Source organism: Solanum tuberosum, unplaced genomic scaffold, assembly GCF_000226075.1.
Source record: "Solanum tuberosum cultivar DM 1-3 516 R44 unplaced genomic scaffold, SolTub_3.0 scf00280, whole genome shotgun sequence".
In the NCBI taxonomy this organism is placed as follows: Eukaryota; Viridiplantae; Streptophyta; class Magnoliopsida; order Solanales; family Solanaceae; genus Solanum; species Solanum tuberosum.
In genome coordinates this window covers 457687-474073 of record NW_006239205.1, presented here as the reverse complement: position 1 = coordinate 474073, position 16387 = coordinate 457687, and the positions used below count along the sequence as shown (strand labels likewise).

General features: G+C 36.2%; 2 protein-coding genes across 4 annotated transcripts in view; both read right to left on the bottom strand.

The window, feature by feature from the left end:
• Nucleotides 1-1346: 1346 nt before the first annotated feature.
• Nucleotides 1347-4164, bottom strand: LOC102598212 (pentatricopeptide repeat-containing protein At5g18390, mitochondrial). Of its 3 annotated transcripts, none has more exons than XM_015314138.1 (4): nucleotides 3990-4164; nucleotides 3678-3728; nucleotides 1991-3609; nucleotides 1347-1886 (listed from the first exon to the last, which is right to left on the bottom strand). In XM_015314138.1, the coding sequence occupies exon 3, from the start codon at nucleotides 3499-3501 to the stop codon at nucleotides 2083-2085; it is 1419 nt and encodes a 472-aa protein (XP_015169624.1). In that variant the 5' UTR covers nucleotides 3502-3609; nucleotides 3678-3728; nucleotides 3990-4164; the 3' UTR covers nucleotides 1347-1886; nucleotides 1991-2082. The 3 variants fall into 3 exon arrangements, with proteins under 3 accessions (XP_015169624.1, XP_006358789.1, XP_006358788.1); XM_006358727.2 differs by having other exon boundaries at nucleotides 3678-3717; XM_006358726.2 differs by lacking the exon at nucleotides 3678-3728.
• A 1062-nt stretch (nucleotides 4165-5226) lies between these two features.
• LOC102597898 (probable UDP-N-acetylglucosamine--peptide N-acetylglucosaminyltransferase SEC) overlaps nucleotides 5227-16387 on the bottom strand; it is an 18649-nt gene continuing 7488 nt past the window's right edge. The window contains exons 2-28 of the mRNA XM_006358724.2: nucleotides 13933-14078; nucleotides 13698-13796; nucleotides 13561-13611; nucleotides 12114-12230; nucleotides 11971-12027; nucleotides 11152-11271; nucleotides 10986-11048; nucleotides 10812-10890; nucleotides 10507-10616; nucleotides 10356-10409; nucleotides 10199-10266; nucleotides 10014-10116; nucleotides 9627-9829; nucleotides 9427-9523; nucleotides 8840-8911; nucleotides 8650-8726; nucleotides 8460-8576; nucleotides 8256-8340; nucleotides 7996-8163; nucleotides 7330-7440; nucleotides 7155-7241; nucleotides 6734-6861; nucleotides 6568-6650; nucleotides 6374-6479; nucleotides 6129-6275; nucleotides 5836-5956; nucleotides 5227-5732 (exon numbers count right to left, since the gene is read on the bottom strand). Of these exons, the coding sequence (XP_006358786.1) occupies nucleotides 5619-5732; nucleotides 5836-5956; nucleotides 6129-6275; nucleotides 6374-6479; nucleotides 6568-6650; nucleotides 6734-6861; nucleotides 7155-7241; nucleotides 7330-7440; nucleotides 7996-8163; nucleotides 8256-8340; nucleotides 8460-8576; nucleotides 8650-8726; nucleotides 8840-8911; nucleotides 9427-9523; nucleotides 9627-9829; nucleotides 10014-10116; nucleotides 10199-10266; nucleotides 10356-10409; nucleotides 10507-10616; nucleotides 10812-10890; nucleotides 10986-11048; nucleotides 11152-11271; nucleotides 11971-12027; nucleotides 12114-12230; nucleotides 13561-13611; nucleotides 13698-13796; nucleotides 13933-14078 (2783 nt within the window). The 3' untranslated portion in view covers nucleotides 5227-5618. The remainder of the gene's footprint in view (nucleotides 5733-5835; nucleotides 5957-6128; nucleotides 6276-6373; nucleotides 6480-6567; nucleotides 6651-6733; nucleotides 6862-7154; nucleotides 7242-7329; nucleotides 7441-7995; nucleotides 8164-8255; nucleotides 8341-8459; nucleotides 8577-8649; nucleotides 8727-8839; nucleotides 8912-9426; nucleotides 9524-9626; nucleotides 9830-10013; nucleotides 10117-10198; nucleotides 10267-10355; nucleotides 10410-10506; nucleotides 10617-10811; nucleotides 10891-10985; nucleotides 11049-11151; nucleotides 11272-11970; nucleotides 12028-12113; nucleotides 12231-13560; nucleotides 13612-13697; nucleotides 13797-13932; nucleotides 14079-16387) is intronic.

Below are 16387 nucleotides of genomic sequence, written 5' to 3'. Positions count from 1 at the left end.
TGCCTTATTGAAATGCATTTCCTCCGTTAAAATTTGAGGATATTTAATGGAAATATAAACTATTTGGTGATGTGTCCCAATTAGGATGGAGTTTAGTGGTTTGAAGTCCATGTGAGACAAAATTCAATATTTATAAGTTTAAATAATTGTATAATTTTATATAATAATGGTATATATATATATACCCATAATCTAACAAATAAGGGATATTTATCCTTTTCATTAACAAATATATATTTACTAAATCAAAAAATCAATTCTTAAATTCATTTCTTAATTTAAAAAATATCATGTAACTTAAAAAATAAACTCATCTATTCTTTTACATATCAGAGTTCATACCCAATGTAAAATATCAAATCCTATCCCAATGGTAATAGCTAATTACATCTTATTTCTATTTTTTTTTAAATTATAAAAATCTCTTAAATTTGATGGAATCTGGATACATCCCAAAATGTCTCTGTACATCGAGTTTTGATTTCAAATACATCTCTTAACTTTTCGATACATCGTGTCTCGATTTTGAATATATCACTCATTATCTTGATACACGTACGTCCCGATACATAGTGTAAAGTGATGTATCCAAGAATAGAAGAGAGCATAGATTTTTATAATTTTACAAATGATAGAAAATTTTAAAGAATATGTGTTGAAGAAATTAGAAAGAAGAGAGTAAAGTGAGATTTTATATATATGAAAGAGACTCATTAAGGGTAGAAGTGTCATTTAAGCGTTTTTTTTACTGTTGGGGACCTTTATTTTTACCACTGACGCGCCTAATTGAAGTGTGTTTCACGCACTTTGCCATGTATGATTAGAGTGTTTAATTGTTAAATTTTTGGATAGTTGAAGTGCCTACTTGTGCAGTAGCAAAGTTTAAGGTCATAGTTGTGAATTGATGCCAAGTTAAAGGTCTTCTTTATGTATTATGCCTATTGATTATGTGTGTGTTCGAGTCATACACTATTTTATAAGTTTTGAAAAATAATTTGTATCACAAGAACTTTTTTGAAAAAAAAAACTTTTGCCAATATAAGAACAACCATCCCATGTCATTTTTCATCTTCGAGCAATTCAACATATTTGTTTCACCATGTAGCTTCTTACAACTCCAGGCATTGTTTCCGAAAAAACACCTTCATTACTATCAATATCTGCTAAAAACAATAGGAATGTTTCCCGTGGTCGATTTGAGCTTAAAATTTGCTACCGGAAAAGCAAAAGATAGACAATCTTGGCTAGCCAAACCTAGGTTTGGAATAGACAACATTGGATGATGGCCACTGCCACATAATAGAGCAATATTTAGACAATAAAATGAAGGAAACAAACACAATGTGTTGATATACTAGGGGCATTGGATGCCTGCATAAACTCAACTGAAAATGTCAAATACAAGTTGATGAATAAAGAGGCACAACAATGACTCCTTACATTTCATTCACCACCCAATTTTTGAACTTAACAGTTATCCATCACCCCTCTCCCTCCAGTCTCTCTCTCACTCTTGTGAGTTTTCACATTCAAACCAAACAAGACATTGGGTGAGTCTCGTCTCGAGTCTTGACATTTGCTTGCACTTGAACAACTAATGAACTTTCATCGAGAGTTTCCAGTACCACGAATGGGTAATATGATCAACACTTGAGACTTGAATCACATTTCAACAAACACCTAAATGCAGTAATTTATATACTTCTATATAAATAGGAATTTATGTTCTCTTGTTTTATCTACAATCATGTTCTCTTCCTTCCCTACTACATCTAGTGGTCAAAAGGAAATCCTGAGTCATTCTTGGTCACTTTGAAGGGCTGAGGATGCTGGCCGGAGCAATAGAGATTCCACATCTTAAAGTAAGAACGTTCCAGATTCCTCACCTGAAAATGCAAAGGGAGAAAGAATGAGTTTACCATGGCCACTCAAAGCACTAGAATCAACAAGGTCGTTCAGTAAAGTAAACCTGATGTGTTTAATTACTCACCCAACGTGTTGTATCAAATAAAGGGCAGATCATTCGCACAGCCTTGAGTCTATTGGACAGATATCTCCAACTGCTCGATTCACAACAATAATTCAGATGCCCTTGACAGATATCTCCAACTGCTCGATCCTTTTGGCTAGATCATGTTTTCCACAATTCTTCAATCCATCTGTCACCATGTCAAAGCTTCGTGACATAGGCAACAAATTTAACTCGGTCATTTCTACTAAATAATTAGACGCCTCTACAAATCTACCTCCACGAGAGCACATCTTTATCAACATGGTATAAAGAGGTCGATTTGGTGGATGCCCTTTCAGCTTCATTTCACTGAAAAAGCTAAATGCATCATCAAACTGTCCTCTCCGGAAGAAAGCTTTTAGTATTGGAGCATATAAACTGGGAAATGGCCGGTGTCCAGCTTCAATTGACCTATGAAGAATCTGAAATGCCTCATCAATCCTACCTACCTTTGATGCAGCAGTTATGACAATCTTATAAGTCTCAATATCAGGAAAAAGCCCTGATCTACAAACATCATTGAAGAGGTCAATGCAAAAGTCGATTTCCCCAGTTTTACATATAGCCTCTGCCAAAGAATTGAATGTTCCAACATCTGGCACAAACCCCTCTTTTGTCATTTTTCTCACCAATCCTTTAGCTGATTCTAGATATCCAGCACTGAGCAACCCATCAATTAGAAGGTCCCTCCCACGTACAGGAGGATTGAAGCCCTTCCGACTCATTTCCTCCAAGAACTCTTGTGCCTCTCTCATCTTCCCGGCAGAACACCAGCCATTTACAAGAATAGAATATGTCTGCTTATCTGGAACAGTACCTTTTCGTATCATCCTCCGAATCAATGCATAGGCCCCTTGGAAATTCTTGACCTCACAGAGTGCGAAAAGCATAGCATTGTATACTTCAGTAGTTTGAGGACAGTCGAAGTTCTTGAGCCGATTGAAAAGCTCGACAGCCTGATCAATGAGACCACGCTTACCATAGTGTTCAATAATGAATGAAACAATGGACGGTGAGATAGGAATATTTTGAGCTTTCATCTGCTGGACTACTTTCCACATTGTCTCCCAGTGGGCAGTCCGGGCAAGGGTCTTAAGAAGTTCTTCAAACTCAACAGTAGTTGGGTCATACTGAGGGTGTTGAGTCCGAGCCCAGTTAAAGAAACGAAAAGATTCAATACCATGTTGGCAACAACTTCTAAGGACGCGGTACACCAGTTCAGAGTTGACAATACTTGAAATATGCATCTTGTTAAGGGTCCGCTCCAGATAAATATCCCGCCGTACAATGTTAGATACATGATGAATTGTTGCAAAGTAATCATCATTAGGCACACTTCTGCCACAACTACCTTTACCGCTGAAAGGATTGCTACACTGGTCAATGGAAGGTGCTATAGTTTTAAGACACCTAAAAATGCTGGTGTTGTTGGTGAATGTAGCCGAATACAAAGTCCTTTGAAAAAAGATTCTGGCGAACATTGAAAACATTCCTGAATAGCAAATCGGTTCAAATCCAATTGAGGTAAACTAACTCAATTTCCAGCTGAATTAACTACGCTAAAGAGCATAGAATGCAACTATATCAACGCTCGAGTCCTACAAATTACATGGAAAATTCAGCAAAATCCTTCAAACAAAAATGGAAAAAATACATAAAAACTTACTCGCACGAGTGTTTATACCAAACCAATTAGATGAATGTCACTGCATATAAACTTCCAAAACACATATCAATGGTTTATTAACTCATATTTTCACTTTACAGAATCACTTAACCACAGCAATTGTTGAGTTGGTTTTGTGTAAACAATAGTATTTACCACAAAATTCCATGAAATCACAAAAAACAAATAAAGTTGCATTTTTTATTCATACAACCATTTCAGATAAACTTCGTACTAACCACCAATAACAAGACAGCTCTATTGAGCTCAAATTAACAGAGGAAATAAAGAGTGAGTGTGTAGAGACGCTACCTCCCTTTAGCCGCCATTGATTAACTCAGCACCATTGCAATTAACTACCAAATTTCTGAACTCAAAACCTAATTTTCGAAATCAATCCTACACCAACAAAGAAACGACGCCGTTTGGAAGTCTGGAACTTGAAAACTAACTGATACAATGGACGCCATAATACCTTTCTTCGTCATATAGGAGTAAAACTTTCGGTAAAATCCCACAATTTGTAATAAAAAAATAATATTTTATTTAGGTTAAATATTTTTTTATTTAGCTTAAAAAATAGAATTTTCAACTTAAATTTGTTAAAGTAAAAGAGGATTTATGAGAAATCAAAATATAAATAAACATAAGCATTAGTCAAATAAATTCATAAATAAAAATTATATTTATATAGTGTAATTTTTTAGTAGAAAAATATGAAGAATGATCATAAGAATAAGAAATAGTGAATATTGTGAATGTTATTGTACATAATATTAAAAATAATGTAAACATACATGAATTTGAAAATGATGTATAAAAAAGATTTAAATGAATATCTTTATCTATTTTATTTCAGGATTTAAATTTATCCTCAAAATTTAATTAGGATAAATGACTTGATGATATGATTGATAATCATATGCTGGTTTATAAATGAATATAATAATCAAAGAAGAAGTAATAAGTAAAAGGATATGAGGGGAAGTGATTAGACTAAGAGCTTATTAATAAAAATAAATACTCCTTTCATCCCTTTTTATTTGCCAATTTTTAACGTAACATATCTATTAAAAAATAATGATTAATATAGTAAGCTTATCATTTTATCCTTGTTAATTGATAAGGTGTCCAACATATTTACTCACTATATTTCTTAATATTAATTGAGGATAATGGATGGGTGGGGGAGGGGGGATTATCCTTCCTTAATTTGTCAAAAATAACAAGTAATAGGGAAATTAAACTAGAAAATATTTAACCAGTAAATAAGAACGGAGGGAGTAATATAGTAAGTTTTTAGCCAAAGTTTAATTCATTGCAACTTGCAAAATTTCGAGTACATTCATTTGTTACAACTCTTTGTTGAAACCTCTTTTTATGTACAATTTAGGGGGGGGATTCTACCCTTTTATTCTGAGTGTGTTATACAACCTCAAACATCCTGATATACTTTATTTGAATTTGCTAATTTATTTTATAAAGGAACATTTGAAAATTTTAAAGGAGGATGACTAACTAATATAACATTTGAAACAAACACAATGTGTTAATTTACTGGGGGCATTGGATGCTTGCACAAACTCAACTGAAAATGTCAAAGACAAGTTGATGAACAAAGATGCACAACAATGACTCCTTACATTTCATTAACCACCCAATTTTTGAACTCTACAGCTATCCAGCACCCTTCTCCCTCCAGTCTCTCTCTCTCACTCTTACGCATTTTCACATTCAAGCCAAACAAGACACTGGGTGAGTCTCGTCTCGAGTCTTGACATCTGCTTGCACTTGAGCAACTAATGAACTTTCATCGAGAGTTTCCAGAATCACATTTCAACAAACACCTAAATGCAGTAATTTATATACTTCTATATAAATAGGAATTTTTATGTTCTCTTGTTTTATGTACAATCATGTTCTCTTCCTTCCCTACTACATCTAGCGGTCAAAAGGAAATTCTGAGTCATTCTCCGTCACTTTGAAGGGCTGAGGATGCTGGCCGGAGCAATAGAGATTCCACATCTTAAAGTAAGAACGTTCCAGATTCCTCACCTGAAAATGCAAAGGAGAAAGAATGAGTTTACCATGTCCACTCAAAGCACTAGAATCAACAAGGCCGTTCAGTAAAGTAAATCTGATGTGTTTAATTACTCACCCAACGTGTTGTATCAAATAAAGGGCAACTCATTCGTACAGCCTTGAGTCTATTGGTGAGATCTTGGAGCTTTGGACGATTTAGTGCCAGTGACACCGCCTTCTCCTCATATTCCTTCATACTGCAAAATGCAAAGTAAACCAAAAAGGAAAGAAAAGGACAACTCTCATTTATGTTGCAACATCAAAGTCAATATAATGATATCAGTCATAAAGTACTTGTCCTTGAGCCAAGGTTCTATCGGTCATACACTGTACCCTACCCAGCAATTACAGCAAGTATACAACACTTACCTGCTGACAATCATCTCATCACCAAGTCCTGTCGCCAAACACAGAGAACCAGCAACTCTAGTAGCCATCTTCTCAAGGGGAAGGGTTATCATTGGTAGACCAGCCCAAAGAACATCTGTTCCTGTGGTATGTGCATTGCACAGTGGCCTACAAGTGGAAAAAAAACACACCGAAGTTCAAGTAAATGAGATGAGTGGAACAAGATTCTTGAAAGACAAGGCGCTGAATGTTCTTAATCTTCTTACGTGTCCAAGAAAAGATCAGCCAAGGAGCTGCGCTTGATGTGCTCTTGTTTCATTGCAACATCTGTGAAAATAATTTGGTCTGGTTGCAGGCCTTGGGCAGCAGCATCTGTAATAAAAGTGAGCTGAATTAGGAGACTTTTCATAGACCAACAAGTCTCACAAGAGAAATGCATGGTGTGGAAGAAAATACTTACGTGCACGGAGCCTCATCTCCCCTGCAGCTGGAAATCTGAGAAGCCAAAGAGCACTGTTCGGTACACGCTTAAGGATATTGCACCTGCACATACCAATTCAGCAAGTTTTTTAGTAAGTGCTTGTGAGGGTAAAAGTAGACCAATTTAAATCATTCCAAGTAACTACCATGTAATAAAAATCTCAGGATCCATCTTGTAAAGCTGATTAAAACATGCAAATATGAATTTATCCTCTGGCAGCCCATAATCTGAGCGCTTCAGTTGGCTGTTTGGATCTAGCACATCACAGTTTTTCTACAAAAAACAGCAGCAAGACACCCATCAGCAGTGAAAAATATAACAAATCCAGAAGAGTTCAACATATATACAAGCTCAGATCTTTTTTTAAGAAATCAATAAGATTTTTATTCATGATCAAATACATTAATAACTAAATATTATCTAATATTGGATACAAATGACCTACTGCTAGAAGAGATGAAAAAATACATATAGCCTACTCCAACTATGAATTTAGGATTGAGGCATAATTGATTCATTTTGAAATAAGATTCATATAAAGCTCAGAAAGATCACGGGAAACTTACTTGCTTATAATCGTTGACAAAATAGCAATGAGGGAGATGTACAAGCTTCTCTGAGTAAATATGTGCGTACTTCATAGGTGAAACGAACTGCATACAAGGATATTACATCAGGGACCCATAGAGAGCAAAGGTTAACAGCAAATATGTAATATCAAGGGTGTCATTAGCAAATTACCTCATCTGTAACCAAATAATCTATGTATGTTGCCCCTGTGGTTCCAGGGAACCCCATGTATGAAACCTGGATTGGAGCTGGCTGCATGGCAAATATCTCGTTTCTTGCCCCCTGCAATACATAAGTCCGAAGTCAAAGATGACAACATTAGATAAACGAAGTCGTTCAAAAAATACCTCTCAGGATAGAAGGCAAAGCAAAATATGGGCACATTAATCAGCATCTTCGAAAAGGTAAAAGATGTAACACACGTATTTTTTGCTTAAAACAACAAATATAAGACATACACCAACAAAATGTGCACCTCATGAGACGGTGAGACCTGTTTCACAGGTTTGCACTTTAGTTCGGCAATATCATTATTATACTCATTTGCCAAACCAGCAAATGGAAGGCCGTGGCTGATCAAATTCTTATTGGTAAGTATTCGAGTTTGCATTCATGTCCACAACTAAGCTAACTAAGATGGAACAGAAATCATTGATTTATTTGTTTATTGTGGACTATTTCCAAGAAAGGAAACTACTTTTTCCATTCCATTTCTTTTCATTATGTTAATGGGTCTAGCATATGGAACTCGTGCATGGACTGGGCGCACACAACCAACACTAGCCAAACAAATATAAAATCTAATTAGGATTGATCTGGATCGAGTCCAATCTGTACCTTGGTATAACCATTGAGATTGATAAGTATCTGTATTTGATCCTCATTAATCATCCTTGCAATCACATCAGATGTCAAGGATGATACATCAATAAAATGCTCAGCTTCTGTCTGAGTGCGAATCCTCCACTCTGTACCATCATTTGGACTTAAGGCATAGCAGAACACCTAGGAAAAGAAGTACTTGGAGATTTAGCATGAACAAGTGGCGAAGTCGTGAATGGTGCAAAGGATAAGGAAAAGTAACAAATTAACTTAACCTCAACATTCTCTTTGTCATGCATCCCAAAAACGGAACCCATTAGATGTGATAGTGGGTGGTTGCCGAAATCACTGCTCACATATCTAGACACATTTAAGAAACTTATTAGTAAGTAGCATGTAGCAATATTTATGAAAAGCTTACAGCAGATTTGAACCTCAGAGGAAAAGCAAGCAAGTATTTATCAGCTTATGGAACTTACCCAACCCTCAGCCTGTCGATCCTGCCACCTCCTTTAATTGGCAGCGGTGGTGGATGGGTGAAAGGAGGAAGTGAGTAGCGAGTTGCTACCACAGAGCAGTGCTGGGCATACTTGCGACTGTACAAGCAAAGAAACAGTCAGCTTCAACCTCACATCATTTTTGTGATTAATCCAAAAGAAAATTCCCCACCTGATATCTAGAGCAAGCATTGGATCAAGAGGGTAAGCAATTGCGTGGAAAGGCTGAACGCTTGGGATAACGGACATCTTAAGGACAAATATGAGACGACACAACATCAAGGAAAACAGAATCAGTATTTCAGGATGAAAAAATATCCAACAAAGTAAACATGTAACAATACGGCGAGTAGCTGTGATACCTTAATTTGTCTTCTAAGTATCCCCTCAACTTCAATAAACATCTTCTCCCGGTTATCCCAATCACACACACACTGCAGCAATAAATTTAAAGAGAAAATTAAGTATGCAAGAGATGGAACCCAATCACAGTCATCAATTGTGAAGCTATAAATTAAGACTAAAAGACCTGGTCACAATCTAGAAAGCACATATTATTTGATGAAACCAATTATATGTTCTAGGTGATGCACATGATTTTTTACAGAGTTGCTTGCTTGATTAATTGCTCAACAAATTCTAAAATTTCTTTGCAAAAACGGTGATTGGCAACAGTAATAATAACTCAAGGCAAATACAGTAGTACCGATAAGAAGCTTAAGTTTAAAATTAAGCAAACTGAGCATGACATGAATTCTGTGCCTACGCTTACAAAGTAGACAAATACTAATGAACTGTAGAAGTATAGTTCATTAGGCAGGTTATATTACCTCATGCTTCAAGACAGTACATAAACAAGTTCATCAAATTCTCAGTAGTTAAGACAGTGCATGAGCTCTGATAAACCCGAGACAAAAGAAAACAGTGGAAATTAACAGGGTGAACGTACCTGTAACGTGTGGAGAAGATTACAAGTTGCTTCGGGGAAGTCAGGACGTTGCATCAAAGCTTGTCTATAGCTTTTTATGGCTGCTTCAACATTGCCACTACACAATTGACCAAAACATCACCAACAAGCAGAGTGGACATGTAGGAGCACAAGCAAATGGGACCTTCATCCTTTTGAAGCTTATAAACCTAACAACATACCTGTCCTTGTAAGCTGAAGCCAAATTTGCATGAGCCTCTGCCATGGTAGGTCTAACAGTAATAGCTCGCATGTAATCTTGTACAGCTTCATTAACCCTACCAATCTCTTTGTATGTGTTACCCCTATTGACCAGCCCATCTGCTGCCATGGGGTCAATACGTAGTACCTCATTATAGCAAGATATGGCTTCTGCATAATTACCCTGAAGTTACATCACATAAGAAGAGAACATTCATGTTAGTTAAAACCCTGACAGAGAAACAGTAAGATAATTGTAAATAAAATAATCCCTCGTGGCTCTCTTAAATATGGTATATAAACCTCCACAAAACTCTCTACTGACTCAAAAATTAAGAATTCTTCAGAAGTATAGTTTAAATTATTACCTGTTGCTTGTATATTATTGCTAGATTGTTAAAAGGAGCTGAGAGCCCTGTAGTCACAGCTAAAGTCGCTTTATAACATTGTGCAGCCGCACTCATCATGTTCCTAGAGAACAGAAAAGCAACTCTTGAAAATTACTTGATTGAAAGTGTTAAGAAGAGAATCTTTGCGACTAAGTAAACTTTACCACTCCATATAAATGTTCCCCAAATTAGTAGGCGCTTGCGGATGGTTAGGCTGAAGAGAGAGGCATTGCTGCATGCATCGTCAGAAAAGTTAAGAAAACAGCACAAAAGCAACATCAAACAAAGGAACCGTCAAACAAACAAGGGAACTCAGCTTACACGATAGCAATGAATTGCTTCCTCCACTCTACCAGCATCTTTCAGAGCATTACCCTATAAAAAAATTTGGAGAAAATTTAGTATTACTATAGAAACAAATAGTAAATTTAAGATGGGAATTTTATAAACAAAAATGAAAGAAAGTACATACCAGATTGTTATATGCCTCCAAGAATTCAGTATCACATGTAATAGCTCTCCTGTAGTTAAATATTGCCATTTCCATATTTCCTTGTTCATAGTACACACTAGCTAAGTTGCCTGCAGAAAGGAGATTCAGGTGTGAATGCGTTATTAGGGTGGCCTAGTCACACAGAAGATGAAGACCCGTGTCTTCGTATTGTAATAAATCCCATACACAAACACCTTGAAGTATAGAAATGATATTAAACACTCTCCCAGAGACTTATTGCGTCATGCACTGAATTAAAGGCATGACTGAAAACGGTCGCTCACCAAAAGCCATGGCATAGTCTGGTCGTACTTGGAGCGCACGCTGATAACACACTATGGCCTCCTGGGGCATTCCCAAAGCCTGGAAAATGCAAAGAAGATGCTTGTATTTCTCCATATCCTCGTCTAGGCACTTGGAGCCACCAGACGCAATTAGCACAATGCATGACAGCTTACCTTGTATACATTTCCTAGGTTCAGATATGCATCTGAGAAGTTCGGTTTCAGCTTGATCGCTTCCTGGAGGGGATTAAACCACAAGAGGGCATCAAACATGATAGCATTAAGCTGAAAAACACATCCAACACTTGATCAGTGAATTCCAATTACACCTTACTCATACCTTGTAGTACTGCAAAGCCTTGTTAAGATCGCCCGCCTCCATGAAAAGGCCAGCAAGATTGGACCATGCTATGGCAAATGCAGGCTTTATACGCAGTGCTTCAACATAACAATTGTATGCCTACCAAAAGGAAAAAAGAAATACTCAAAGGTGAAAAGTAATGGCATATATCTATGAAGAGAAAAGTGGAAAAAGAAACTCAAAAGCACAACAACTGTTATTAAATGGATCTTGGGTCTAACTCAGCCCCAAATGCTAGCTCACGAGGGGAGGATTGCCCAAGACTATATAAGGAGACCAAACACCCATCCACAACTGATGTGGGAGAATCAACACCCCCAGCATGCCCAAGAGTGAAGAGTCTAGAAATCTGGAGCATGGACAATACAAGATAGAGCCCAACATACAGTAAACAATGAATTGGAATGGGTATGACTCTAATACCATGATAAGAAATGGATCTTGAGCCTAACTCAACCCCAAAAACTAGCTCATGGGGGGAGGATTTCCCAAGACCAGTAAGGACACCAAACAACCCTCCACAACCGATGTGGGAGAATCAACATAGATACATCAATAGTCAACAAATAATCACAGAGAATTTTCAAGCTGCACAAAGTGAGTGGATGTCTGGAATAAAAGAACAATGTTGGCCCACATACGATGCACAAACACAGGTACTATGGGCACACTATGTGCGTGTTGAAGAACTGTCCCCCACCCCCTAACCATCCTAAAGGCAGACGTGAACATGAATAGCCAATCTCAAGTCACCAATATATCAGACCACAAAGTGGATCTGAGTCCTCTCTCCTTTACCTCTTGGACTAAACCTTGTGCTTTCATCAGATTGCCGAGATTGCTGTGAGCATCCACCTAAAATAAAAGAATAAATGTCAGTAAAGAAAGTACAATTGAAAGAAGCAGATTGCTAAATTTTTAAAAGGATAACTTTTTAATACCAAACGCGGATTTAATGCTAGAGCCTGACGGCAACATTGGGCTGCCTCATTCAGCCTTCCTTTCCTCATGTATGCACTGGCTAAATTTGACCATGCATCCGCAAAATTGGGACGGAGCTGCAACCAGATAATTTAAGGTCATATTACCTAGCATACACCTGGTAAACTATAAATGTCTTCAAAAAGGTTTTAGTTAATTATAGATAATGAACATACAGATACAGCATACCAAAAGGACATTAAGAAAAAGCAGTAAGCTCCAAGGTTTTGTGATAAACCTGAGTGCAAATTCTAACTCCAAAACCTACCCCACCTCCCTCAACCAAAAAAAGAAAAAATGTTTTCAGTACCCAAAGGCAAGGATAACTGTCGAAACTCTGGATGCACCTTCTTTGAACAAAGTTATGTAGTCACAATTTTTCAGAATTTCAACCTGCATTCTTTTGCATCATTTCACGCAACTGACTAAATATTCATCTAATAAGTAAAATTTATTAGATGGTTCCATTTAAATTATACATGAATTGTTTACAACTCAATTCAATATCACAAATAACCATCTGCTTGTAGCAACAGAATAATTTCTTTACTATATCAATAATAGATGTGTCATGCAAATGAGTTTAAACACACACTACCAAAAGAAAAAAAAGTGTTTAAATTCACATCTTAATGGGAAGTTATAGATGGAGCTTTTTTATTCTGATGTGGAATATGTTGGTTACTCTACCAAATCATGTGAGTAGCCATTTTCCAGTGGTAAGAGATAGCACTTCTTTTTCTTTTTTTTTTTTTGATAACCGAGATAGCACTCTTTTTATTAGATTCATTATAAGCTATCTTGTGTTAAGCAAATTTTATTGTCTGTGATAAAAAAAAGATTGTTATAAAAAGACAACCAAATACAATAAGAAAACATGAAATACAATCATGAAACCCAAACCTCAGAGCAACCTATCTACTTTCTCTTTAGAACCTATAATGTAACCAACAGTTTCAATATTCGCTTTGATAATTCAGATCTGAACTGGAAAAATACCTTGGATCTGAACTATTCTCATCTATTCTCTGTGATATTACTCCAATTTGAAGTCTTCAGCAACCCATATATATGGTTAATAATTAAAATATTATTCAAATAACCGCAGCATGGCACAACTTTAATTGAACAGCCAGACAGATAATTAAGCAAGCTTCCGAAATTCCAGAAGTCCTCAAAAGTTCTTTCCAGGTGACTCATTCTGAAAGCATGAGGCTGAGTAACAATGGTATCCCAATAAAACCGTAATCATCAAGAACAGAAAAGAATGAATACAACTAACTTCTAGATCCCCTCCCAACTGGTGGATAACTCAGATTGTAAGCAATAATTGACCTTTCTTTAAAGTATAAAGGAAGAAATAAAAGTTCTTGCTACAGTCATGTAAGGCAGAAGAAGTTTACAAACCTCAATTGCAATTAAATAATAGCGTATTGCAACATCAATATTGCCTTTTTCCTGCACCAGTAGAACTTCATCAGTGCCCAATTCCAAAACCAGAAGAAGCAGCTTCTAGATTAGTTACTGAGTTAGTACAACCATACCTTCCAAGCATTCGCCATATTTCCATAGCACTCAGCAAAATGTGGCTCGATACTTAGGGCTTCTTCATTTTTTGCGATACACATATCAAAATCATGCAACTAAAACAAAGAAATGGTAACATGCTTTACTTCAGATCCACAAATCACATAGAAAATAAACAACAAAAAAACTCATAAAAGAATGCAAGATAGAGAAATCACAGAATATGTAAGCATTAGTGCAAGGAAAGCCCACCTGATAATATATAGCCCCAAAAAGAAGAAGATTATCAGTGCGCCCTGGATTTCTCTCATAAACGGCCTTGCTGTGCTCTAGTGCCTGTTTATAGTTCCCAGCTTTGTAGTTCTGATGAGCAAGAGTTAAAAGAGCATCCTCATCAACTGTGGCATATAAAATAGAGATGTCAGAAATTGATGCTAATAGCAATCCTCAGTGGATAGAGAAATTACTAGTATTTGTCTGTCAGCTGACTACATGACCTCAAAAAAATATATTCAAAGTGACAACATACGTAGTGTAGTCCCACAAGTGGGGTCTGGGAGTATAGAGTGTACGACCTTACCCCTCCCTTGGTCGGTAGAGAGGTTGTTTCCGATAAACCCGCGGATAAAAGAAAGCAAAAACACAACATTTATGAAGACTTAAACAGTAACAATAGCAGAATAGTAAGAAAATAAAGGAGTACCAGACAAAAAGAAGTAATAGAAAACTAAGAGTGAGAAATACAGTAGTGAACTAATAAAAATACCAAAAATAATATTAATAGCCGAAGAGACAAGACGCAAAACTAAATACTATTTTCCTTCTACCCGAATCCTTGACCACCACACCCTCCTATTAAGGGTGATGTCCTTGGTATTTGAATACATCCATTGATGCCACGTATGCCTCCTAATAGATGAGGCCACAAATCAATAACTCCCTTTACCTTTCTCTATCATTTTTCCTATCTTTTAAGGAATTATTCATTTTCCATTGTCTTTGGCAGCATGAAAAGTCTCACATCATTTAGGTTCCTTTTTTTTATATAATGGTAACTCACATCCTTTAGGTTCTTAGTATCATCTATCATGTAACAGATTATAATATTTAGTACTTGAGGTTCAGAAGGTTTTACAAAACATAATCCTATTTTTATCAGGTGAAATGTCATTAAAAGTCATAAAGAAGATGCCGAGATTACATTTTACAAATACAATCCTACTGCAGAATGTGTTCTGTTTACATATTTACTAGACATTGCTTCATCCTGTGTTGTGCCAAAGCTAAAGGGATGTAGTACAATTCAAACAGAAGGGTAAAACATTAATGGATCTCTTAGAATTACTAACAGTTTTTAGTAGTCCAGTGCACTAGTGTAGACAAAGTGCTCAGATATTTATCAAAATCATCATAGATAATAAGTATCAACCAATCAATCAGGGAAGCTCCAATAGCAAATCCAATAGATTCACCTGTATGAATCCTTTATCTATACCACTTCAACTTTATACACATCCACACTTATGCCTACATTATGTATTACCAACTCTAAGCAGATCATTAACTTCTATTTTGTTCTCTTAGCTAACCTACATGGGTTCCTAGAGATTTTACTAACACATGACCATTGATTTAATAATTTGAGGTAGGTTGTTAGTCCTTGGCTTTCGGGTAAAAAATAATCTCTTATTTTTTTTTGAGAATAAAAATAAAAAAAATAAGAGATTATTTTTTTACCCGAAAGCCAAGGACTAATCTCTTATTTGCTACAAAGAAGTTGAAGTTTTCCCTCTGTTATCTGTGTTCATTTATGCTAGTCTGTTTCTCAACAATGTTTGAGGGATACTGATATATCATAACTTTAGACTCCTCTGTAAGGCTTGTTTGAGGTGCGTTTAAGTTCTAAAGCCCAGTCAAAGCCAGGTTGTGCACTTCGCCTGTCATAGGTGACACTATATTTTGAGGTGGATCCAGGATTTGGAAGCTCCATAATATTTATTAGCGAACTTCTACACCAGATTTAGACTTGTATAGTTAGTTTAGTCAAGGTTTTAGATAGAAGAGATCTAGGGTTCTATTCTTCTTTTTCACAATTTTTTTAACAATAAGTTTGCTACAAAAGGATGTCCGCGTGATAAAGCACTGTATCAAGAAAATTCACCCAGCAGGGCTCGAACTTGCATCCCCAAGGTGTTAAACTTGAGCTTTAACCACTGCACCACAAGACTCATTGTTTCTCTGAGTGCCATGGTTAACATTAATTCATTTCCTTATAAATATATATACATATATACATATATATATATAGAGAGAGAGAGAGAGAGAATTTCAATCGAGGCGTTGACACCCCCTCCATTCTACATAGATCCTCCCCTAGCTATAGTATATGCACTATGGCACTAAGGCGTGTGTGTCATTACTCATGAGCTCCGTCTTTAAGATTGCAGTAGGACTGACAACAGGATAATTAGTAAATGAATATGTTATTTTTCAAATGAACATTATGAAGAAACTGGTAGTGATCAGGATTAAGATATTAAAAAATCTAGTATAAGAAAACTGTGAGAAATATATAGAAAAAATATTATTGAATTGTATATCTAAATAGTTACATTGAGACCCTATTTATAGACACTACATTGGAATCCTTTTCCAACTAGGATTCCTATTCTTATTCCTATTCCTATTCCTATTCCTATTCCTATTC